Genomic DNA, 10,506 nt, shown 5'->3' with positions numbered 1-10,506 from the left:
CTTTTAATGCAGGAACTCACACTGACTGCCTTAGATTCTACTTTACATTCTACTGTCATATTTTGCTTCATATCCGTCAATGTGTTTGGTCATAATCCATTAGTCTTGTGTGCACATTGTATTTAGCAGCTCTTACATCGGATACTTGAATGTTACCATTTGTACAAACGTTTTAATTTTGGAGGACCTGAATGTGAAAATGTTCATGAAGCTCAATTAATTACACAGGAGTTAAAAAAAATTATAATAATTATCTTAAAGAAACTTAAAGGCACACTTGCAGAATTTATATATACATATATATATTAAATGAAAAGATTTGTCTTTATTGTCAGCATTAGCAAACTGTACATACATAAATAGGCATAAACATTGTAATCATAATTAATGTTTTGTCACATTTTCATTGTCATAACACACAAATTAAGATACAATAATTAGATATCGGTAATAAAAGCACGCGTCTCTCATGGAGCTACATCAGTTACTGTTTTACATTTTGGGATTTAAAAAAAGTAAATCCATGCCATAAAATAAAAATTTGAATTGCCATGCAAAATCTTATTTAAATAATAATAATAATAATAACAATGAAAATATTTTTTTCTACAGTTTTAAATAATAAAAAAATAAAAAATTAACACTTTTCTTAGTCTAAGCAAATAATTTTGGCCATTTTCGTGGACGGTATAAGTGCAGTACCTTTTGCGTATGTCAGTGCTATTAAATACATAATATATGATTTATTTCTCTTCCGTTTCTTTGTACAGAAGAGCTTCACCAGATTGACTGTCCAACACTAGTCTACATTGCAATGAGTTCAATAGTACGCATTTAGTGAAAAATGAAATTAGCAGCAGTAACTGTACAGGAACAGGAACATGTGTTCCTGGACATGTGGACAGAAACACATTCTGTGACCTGCAGTGAATTACAGGACGTATAAAAGCGTCAGTCAGTAAAATCTCATACAGGAGGTGGGCCATTGGTGTAGCGCAGCATGGGATGAAAAGAGCGAGCGAAGTTGTTTGCGAGGGTACAGCTGTAGTCCTGCTCAGTCATGGGAACCAGACAGGTCAGGCCCACTATGAGCAGCAGGAGGAGCTGCAGTGGCAGAGCCGCCCGGAGCACTCGCAGGAGGAAGGGCTGGCAGCGAACCACAGCAACGCCACCTTGTGACCCGGAGGAACCAGAGCGAGACGAATCGCAGCCAGAACCTCTGGCCAACCTACAAAACATCAGAACAATAATAGATGATCAAATATTAGGCCATTCAAATAATGAGCGCACACATAAATATTCAAAACTTGTGTTAGTCAGATTATTGTATGCTATTGAGTGATTTATTTTAAATAAATGCTTTTATTCTCAGCTTAAATTATTAAAAACATTTACAGTGAAACAAAATATAAACTTTAAATGAAAATTGAAAATTAGAAGTTGCTTTGGCAACTAAGTGAAATAGTTTTAAGTATTATTAAAGCTAAAACTAGAAAAAAAGATTAAAATAATAACTAAAAGTAACTTCAAAATGAAAAAGTAAAAACTAATTGAAAAATATTATAAATATATAGTAAAATATGCAGTTGAAGTCAGAATTATTAGCCCCCTGTTTATTCTTTCTCCATTTTCTGTTTAACAGAGAGAAGATTTTTAAACACATTTCTAAGCATAATAGTTTTAATAACTCATTTAAAACAACTGATTTATTTTATCTATTGCCATGATGACAGTAAATAATATTTTACTAGATATGTTTCAAGACACTTCTATACAGCTTAAAGTGACATTTAAAGGCTTAACTGAGTTAATTAGGTTAACTAGCAGGTTAGGGTATTTACGCAAGTTATTGTATAATGATGATTTGTTCTGTAGACTATAAAAAATATAAATAATGAAAAATATTTAATAATCATTTTGATGTTTTTTTTTCAATTTTTTTTTTTATTAAAAACAGCTTTTATTCTAGTCAAAATAAAACAAATTAGACTTTCTCCAGAAGAAAAAATTTATCAGACATACTGTGAAATATTCCTTGCTGTTAAACATCATTTGGGAAATATTTAAAAATAAAAAAAAGGGGGGCTAATAATTCTGACTTCAACTGAAGATCACAAACCCAATTTTTCTGTTTTTTTTCCACCCATGGACAAATTTCCATTCACAACTCACAAGTTATTGGTCACTGTTTTTCTATTTGCATATAGTCATACATTTAGTCACGTGCTGACAGACTTACAGGACAAATAGCTTCTATATTTGTCATGATCAAAGATACATACATATTCTGTAATACTTCACAATATATTTCACTAACAAGTCATAACAAACATGATGTAATGCTTAGCAAATCAGTAGATCAAGTGCATTAAATACTGTTTCATGGCACTTCTATTTACCAAAAGGTAAATTAAATAAGACATTGTTAAGCATTACACTCATGTTATGTTTGTTAATGAAAGTTATTATAAAGTTTAACCCAATATGGCTGTTCTTTTCTCTGTTACAAGGCAGAGATGTACAACATGACAGCATCACCAAAGTAAAATGGCAAAAAATATTATGAAAGCAAAAACAAAAAAGAATCACATGGTTGGAAAATGACATTTCAAACTTTTCAAATGGCATCAAGAATGGAGAAAGATGATGGACCTTTTGTGTTCACAGGACACTGTCAGACTCAATATTATGTTCTTGGGGAAAATAACACGTCAGATTACTACGAATCCTTGACTGGGAACCAAAACAAATAGATTTCTTAGAAGTGAAGCGCCCGCACACAGAGGACTCTGATGGGGTGGATTTGTGGATCTGGAAGAAGTCCATCATCTCCCCCTGCATTCTAAAGCCCAGAGAGAAGGGTACCTGTGACGGCGAAGCCTGGATGAGGATCCTGGATCTGACACACTACATTTGCCTCGTAGCTGTTGTGCAATGAGCAAAAGGGAGGGAGGGGGGTAAAAGAAAGAAAGAATGTTTCAGTCCCAGCAAATAAAGACAAAGCTTGTGGTGACAAGCAGAAACATATAGCCAGGCCATCAGTATAATCACAAACCCGTCACAACTAAACAAAACGCAGCAGCAAAAATAGGTGGCAATGACAAAATGAAAAGGAAATATCGCAAGACGCAAGAAACCTGGCTTTCCATGCAGACACCTTCAAACAAACATAACAAAGCTTGATTTGATCAAAGCACGTCTGAAAGGTAAAGCCAGCATTTCTTGTATAAATTTCAATAGAAGTAAAGTACTTCCAAACATCTTGCAGTTTTTTTCAGAGGGGGGTGAGCAAATATCCTGGGGGATTTTGTCAATGAAGAAAATGAAACTGGACGAATCTATTGAAAATGTCCCCATGATATAAGCTCAACCACCTCACATTAGCAGGGGAGTGACCTTCACACCATGCCTGAAATAATAAGAAAAAAATGGAGGAGGTGCATTACCGATTGTCGTTTAGTGGAAACGCTGACCTCTGAAACAGGACTGACCGATCCAGAAGTTTCTGTCTCATCCGTTACAGACCAGAGGGAAGCATCCTGTGAGTTGGTGAAGATCTGAGTTTTAGCGTTGAAATGAAATCGAAGAAAGTCTCTAACATATTAATAAACTGGCTGATGGAAAACTGATGGATGATTTTACTCACTCACACCAGGTCATCAAATGTAGGTGGCTTCTTTTTTCAGTAGAACATTAAAAAAGAGTTGTAGCTGAAACCATAGTGCTTGGTAATTCATAATAATCTTGAAAAAGCTATTTCAGTTTCTTGCACCGACCGATCGTTTTCCCTTCACAAGCCCTCCGTTTATCATAAAGAACCACAGGAATTCATTTTGTTTCACCTGTACATGTTTTTTTACTCTTAAAGTGCTGGTACCCATTGACCTGCATATTAGGAATTACCAATGACCATGTTTTCAGCTTAAAATAATGCAGTGTGAATTTAATATGTAGACTGACCTGTCTGTTCCCAGAATCCTGGAGTTCTTTTTCCAGCATCTCCAGGTCTGTTTCTACGGCCTTCAGGAGCAGTCGCAGGCGGTTAGCGATGACGTGCACTCTCTCCTGGGCCTCCAGACACTCGTTGCCATGAGCCTGTACCAGCAGCTGACCTGAGAGCTCCTGCAGACCATCCACTTTCTGCTCCGTCTCCGTCAGTTCACGCTGGATTTGCTGCAGGCAAACATTTGTCAATGTATTCTAAGGTTACACTTTATCTTGATGGTCCCCTTTAGGCATTCTGTTGACTATAACAAGAACAGCTATCGTTAGAGTATTAATAGACTTGCTGCTTAATATGTCTACCAACAAACTATAAGCAACTTTGCATAGATGCCAACTTATTCAATAAACTTTAACCCAACAATCAACTAGTACACAAAAAAAGTGTCATATTATTCTTAGCTTTTTTATATGCTATAATCAGCATACTAAAGGCTACAAGCTTTCTATTCTCCGTTTTTATTTATTATGCATAAAGTCCCAATTTTTTCAGCACAAGTCTCTCCATACAAAGAAGTTTTGACCCGTTCTGATGTACCTTTAGCGCTCTGTGATGTGCTCGTAGTGTATGTCGATCGAGCCCTGATGCGATTGGGATGATCTCATTCCTTCGCCGATCAATGTTTTCCAGCCAGAGAAGAAGACCGTGACTCAACTCATGAAACTCCTGTAGAAAAGCAAAAAGTGTGAGTTAGTCACAGTAATTTTGATTATTTCAAGGTAAACTACCTAGAAACTAAGAAAGATTTTTAAATGGTCTTAAAAGATACCCAATGGAGATTTATTTAATAAAAAAATACAATAAAACAGGAACATTGTGCCATTATATTTTAAAGTAGCTGTTTTGTTTTTTATATATATTTAATTTATTTATATTTAAAGCTGAATTTAAGCATAACTACTCAAGTGATGAGACTTACTTAATAATCGGAATGGTTTTGTTTTTTTATATAGTTTAGTAGTTCTGTCCAGAACCAGGAAATCAGAGCACAGCAAATCTGTCCCTCAGGTCTCTACACTGGCTCCCAATTACATTAAGAATAGATTTTACTTGTATAATTACTTGTTTATAAATCACTAAATGGCCTAGAACCTCAATACATTACAGATATGCTCCCTGAATACAAACCTAATAGATCCCTTAGATCATTAGTATCAAATAAATTAGAAATTCCAAGAGTTCAGTCAAAGCAGGGTGAATCTGCCTTCAGCTACTATGCCCCTGCTGCTGGAATCAGCTTCCAGAAATGATCAGATGTGCTCCAACATTAGGTTCATTCAAATCAAGACTTAAAACAACTCTGTTTAGATGTGCCTTTACTGAATGACCACTGTGCTACATCCGACAGATTGCACTATTATGTCTTTCTTTTCTTTTTCATTCTTTTATAACCTGTTTTAACACATTTTAATCTGTTTTTATCTATTTTAATAATTTTTGTATTATTTTAATCATTTTATTTTCTTGTTTCTTTTATTCTTGTTTATGTAAATCACTTGCATATGCTTAATAAATAAACTTGCCCTGCCTTGTTATTTTATTATTGTCAATAAAATTAATTATTAATAATAATTAATAATATTTAATCAATATCATTATTAATATTAATATTAAAAATAGGTCTTAAAAATATGCCTTACCAATTTTGAAAACAGAAGTGTTTCTTTAATGAATGAAAGTTCAATAGAAATGCATTTATTCCAAAAAATATTGTCGTAGCATAATATATGTCAGTAAAGTCATTATCGATCAATGCAATGCATCCATCACTATTCTAATCCTAAATAAAAGTATTTCTTTCTAAAAAACAGTAAAGAAATGCAATGTACCTGACACTGCATCAGCGCATCCTGCAGTGCTGTTCTCCAGTCCTTCAGTGATTTGCCCAGTTGATCCCAGCGTGAGTTCATCTCCTTCAGTTTAGCCTTCAGAACCTTACTCTCATCTGAGTCTGACTGGACAAGCGTAACACTATTTAAGTTGATAGACAGTACTTTGGACTTATGGGAATCCATGGCCTTCTGTAGGTCCTGTTGGGACACAAGAACAAAGTGTGTGATTTGTGTCGTGTTTTGTTGTTTAAAAGGAATGTTCATTTACTGACAGAATACATCATGAATCCATCTTCCAAATGGGGTTTTTGTCTAACCCAGAATCACTATTGTGGGCCTATATTAAATGTTTATATGGGTTTTATTTTAAGTCTGTTTGGCTGACCTCTGCTCAAAATGAATATAATACTTGCATGACTTGTCAACACATACACATTTTCCACAAGAAGCATGCAGTAGAGCACCAGAAGTTAACTGCTGTAGTGCAAGTCTTGTTTTGGTTCAACAGGTTCACTTTGGAATCTATGCACGTTTTAGTTTGTGCAAGTAAAAATAAACAGTGTAATCAGATGCTCCAACAGCCTCAGAATGTGGATTAGCAGGGTGCTGTGGATTTCCTTTGGTTTATTTCTGTTGCTGACATCCTGCCTGATTTGAAATATCTGTGTGGGTGCAAGCAAGATTTATTTTACAGTATGTACATGTGATCAGCCCACTCGTGAAGCTGTCAGTGCCAAATGTATCTGTTTAAGCATGGCTGACTGTTATATTTTACAGTCACGCCAAATACAAAAGACAGATTTCATTTTAAATGTGATTTTGGGGATTTGCTGTAAAACGACTGTGAATTGTCACTGTACAATATACAGGTGAGGCATTTATAAAGTGTTTTATCAACACCATGCATTTTACTAAAGGTATATAATTTGACAATGTTGCCATTAATATACTAACACTGAGAATTTTTTTTTTTTGGAGTCAGAATGTTTTTCACTAACATTAGGGGACATTAAACTGATCCAAAACTAAATTGGTCAAAAAACAAAATTGCCAGCAACATTTTTAAAATGATTTCTGAGATCCATGTGGTGGACTGGCATGATGTCTGTTAAAATGTCATCCCGCAAATGAATAACAGTTTAAAATAAATCAGATACATACATTTTTCAGTAGTATAATAAATTATGTTCATCTTTTGAACACCAATGTACACAAATGTTTTTCCCCTACATCGTGTGGTTCTTAAATGCCATCTTATTTTTACCAGCAACAGAGCTGTTCAGGCATGTTGCCAATTTGTAAGGCAACACAGAAGACTCATCCACTCTTGGGATTTCTAATGGGCTATTATCTTGATTTATGTAGTAGAATTGAAAAATCTATACAAGTAGCGCTAGCCACGGCCATTACTTTACTCATAAATTGAAAACTGCTTGAAAAAACAAAAAAGAAAAACATTATCTATCCAGAGGGAACCCTTGCCGATATATATATCCATTAGGATGATTCTTGACTGAAGGCATAACAAGGTGTTGTGACTATAATTTTGTAGCTATTATTTAAGAAACTACATTCCACTGTTCAAATATTTCAATTGTCCACTTGATTTCAGGCCTGTACACAGAACAACTCTCAAAATCGTATTTGCTATGTTATAAGCTAGGACCAGAATTGTGTCTGAAAATGAATATAGCCATGACTGAAAACATGGCATGAAAACATGTTTTTCTTCTGGCTAATTTTATGGTCATTTTATGCTCTAAATGACAAAATCTATAAAAAATCTTGTCAGCAATTTGCAGAACAAATAATTTTTTTACTCAAACACATAACCATCAGTTTTATATCCAGAGGAACATAATTTCTTCCAAGACTCTCTGTTGTCATAAGCCAAGCAGGCAACACAAACCTTGAGTCTTCGAATTCTCTGCTCAATAGTGTGTATGTCTGCACTAAGGTCTCTCCCCCTCAGCTCTGCTAACTCTGCCTCAGCCTCTTCAAGCCATGCCTCCATGTCCTCCAGGTCAGAGGTTATCTGTTGCCAGAGCAGCAGGTCTTCAGTCTGTCTGTGCTCTAAATCTCCAGACTGAGCCTGGATCAGTTCCCAGCGCTCGATCACACCTGAAACATAACAGTCACCACAATAGCATCAGATTGAAGCATAGACGTGTGCACAGCAGCCTAAGCATCAATGCGGGACTGACCTGTGCTCTGTGTCTCTGTGTTATCAGGGTTGCTCAGGCCTGACAGGTTCTCCTCGTCCTCCTCCAGCTCTCCCTCAACCCTCTTGACCATGTTCAGACTGCCACGACAGTCGTCCATTAGACGCATCTGTTCAAAGCAAAAAAACAAATCAACCATTTATTCATGTTTGATTGCAGATTAAAGCCAGTGGCACACTAAATCTGAACTCACGTAGCCCATGTAGGAGGTGTCATGAGCATCCATAGAGCCGTCCGTCTGTTGCAGGCTATAGCGGCTGCTGTCCAGCATAGTGTCTAACAGCCGAACTGCCTCTCCTGTGGGAAATAATGTATTGATTAACTCAGGATGTTACGTGAGTACCTTTAAAATAAGGCTTATTCACAATACAGACACTTTGTGTCCACAGTATTAGTATATTAATGTTGTTAGCTTGTTAAGTTTTATTTGCTGAATATGAAATGGAAATGTTACTTAGAAAAGCTTTTGTTCTGCTGTCAACAAATATTTAGCTTTAATAGTAAAATAGGAAACAATTTACATGCACCCTCATAATGCAATAATGGAATATTGGGATTTACATCATATAAACAATAATTTTATTTATATAATTTTTAATTAAAATTTCTAGTCAGGGGTTTTCTGCTGAGACTGCTGCCCCCACAACCTGGCCCCGGAAAAGCAGATGAAAATGAATGAATGAATTTGATATATACAATAATAACTGTAGTAAAACCACAATAAACTGTAGTGCACTCTGGATAACTTTCTAATAAGTACATAAAATGTGTTTTGCTTTTCATGTAAGTGCACTAATGGACATTAGCTGGGTTTCCATCACCCTGTGTTAATTAGCATTTTTAAGCATTACATGAGAAACGATGATGAAAATGCAAAATTTTGAATAAAAATCTCCTGATAATGCTTAAGTTTTACACTTGCATGGATTTGAATGCAAAAAAGAATTAATGTTGAATAAAAGGAGATGCATTTGCCATATCACTTGTTATCTCTTGGTGGCTAGGTTACCAATACAACAGTCAGCCCCTCAAACAACTTAATGGAAACCCACCTAATTCACTTTGTTGTCTTACTCTAATTCACCTAATTTGCTTTTTTTGTAACTTTGAAAAAATTCCCTACATGTTAGGATAAATAAAGTTATAAACATGGTGGTTATGCAGGAGATGTCTTTGTAAATGCAGTTCAACTTGTGGCATGTATGCAGTTCCAACAATTAGGCAATATGAACTATATTAGCTTTTCAAAGGAATCTGCTTTTTTTAAATACTTGTAGTTATTACTGTATTCAGCAACTATTTTCAACAACAATAATAAAAAGGTTTCTTAAACACACTCTGAGATCATCTCAAACAACAGTGGAGTTTCCCTGTAGTACCTGTAGAATCAATGGCAAAATTGAGCTTTGCCATCACAGGAATAAACTGCATTTTAATATATAATAAAATAGAAAATAGTTATTTAATATTGTAATTATATTTTATAATATTACTGTTTTATTTTCTGATTAAATAAATGCAACCTTAATGAGTCTTAGATACATAAAGAGACTAAAATGATTCACCAGAAAATTCACCAGAAAGCACATCAGAAGTGCTGTTCAGCGACGCACAGTGTCGCGCCACACAGTGCCATGCATTTTAGAATTCTAAACATGGGTTTCTATCAGGGTACACACACCGGTGCCACAAGTCGGCCGCTGTCCGTGGCGCCCAGCCACGACTCAGGACACTGTTCATATTTCTGCAGCGCCACAGAGCGCCATGTGATTAGTTTCAATTTAAATAGCATACGAATGTGCTTGTCTGGTTTGCGATACTTTCAACTGTCATGTGCGTGCCAGGTCACAGCGCTGAGCAGCACATCCGGTGTGTGACGCCCTTAAGTGTAAACAGAAATGTATTGCTGCTAGCCTTAAATAACTATTTAATAACTACTAATAACTACAACTATTTTAAATATGTCTCTGATTTTAGAGTATGTTGCCTCACTCAGATTTTTGGCTTCTTTATTCTGCTTTCAACATACAGTATTAAATGACAGGGACCACATCCTTATGATCTATTGACCTGATTTAATGAACAACATCACATTAATTATTTTCCAATTTCACCAAATTCCTAACTTGTGATGTTATTGGCTTATTTTATTGGTGCCATTAAACAATTTTCTCCTATTTTCCCCACATTTAATGCCTATTTGCGTCATTCACTATGAAAAATGTAAATGCAACAAACCAGAACTCTATCAAATGTCTGACATGCACTTTTAAAAAAAGCATGCAATAGTGCAGTTCATGCAATATGACATTTGAAAAAGGACACTTTAGCATGCAGTGTAGTTTAGCGTTAATTTGGCATGCCGCAATTTATTGCCTACCAGAAGAGGACCTCAAAGTGTTTTCTGTTAGTTTTATATAAGCCTCAGGGCTCTCAGGAATCACTACAT

General features: G+C 35.4%; 1 protein-coding gene across 7 annotated transcripts in view; it reads right to left on the bottom strand.

Annotated features, from left to right (window-relative positions):
- Window positions 1-305: 305 nt before the first annotated feature.
- syne1a (spectrin repeat containing, nuclear envelope 1a) overlaps window positions 306-10,506 on the bottom strand; it is a 329,974-nt gene continuing 319,773 nt past the window's right edge. For 6 of the 7 annotated variants that reach the window (XM_073933275.1, XM_073933274.1, XM_073933278.1 and 3 more), the window contains 10 exons: window positions 10,438-10,506; window positions 8,251-8,354; window positions 8,040-8,166; window positions 7,745-7,956; window positions 5,833-6,033; window positions 4,541-4,669; window positions 3,961-4,173; window positions 3,447-3,539; window positions 2,866-2,924; window positions 306-1,228 (listed from right to left, as the gene is read on the bottom strand). In XM_073933275.1, the coding sequence (XP_073789376.1) occupies window positions 967-1,228; window positions 2,866-2,924; window positions 3,447-3,539; window positions 3,961-4,173; window positions 4,541-4,669; window positions 5,833-6,033; window positions 7,745-7,956; window positions 8,040-8,166; window positions 8,251-8,354; window positions 10,438-10,506 (1,469 nt within the window). In that variant the 3' untranslated portion in view covers window positions 306-966. The remainder of the gene's footprint in view (window positions 1,229-2,865; window positions 2,925-3,446; window positions 3,540-3,960; window positions 4,174-4,540; window positions 4,670-5,832; window positions 6,034-7,744; window positions 7,957-8,039; window positions 8,167-8,250; window positions 8,355-10,437) is intronic. The other variant, XM_073933277.1, reaches the window with a different exon arrangement.

The sequence above is a fragment of the Danio rerio genome, chromosome 20 (genome assembly GCF_049306965.1).
Source record: "Danio rerio strain Tuebingen ecotype United States chromosome 20, GRCz12tu, whole genome shotgun sequence".
Classification (NCBI taxonomy): domain Eukaryota; kingdom Metazoa; phylum Chordata; class Actinopteri; order Cypriniformes; family Danionidae; genus Danio; species Danio rerio.
This window is presented reverse-complemented; position numbering and strand designations above follow the sequence as displayed.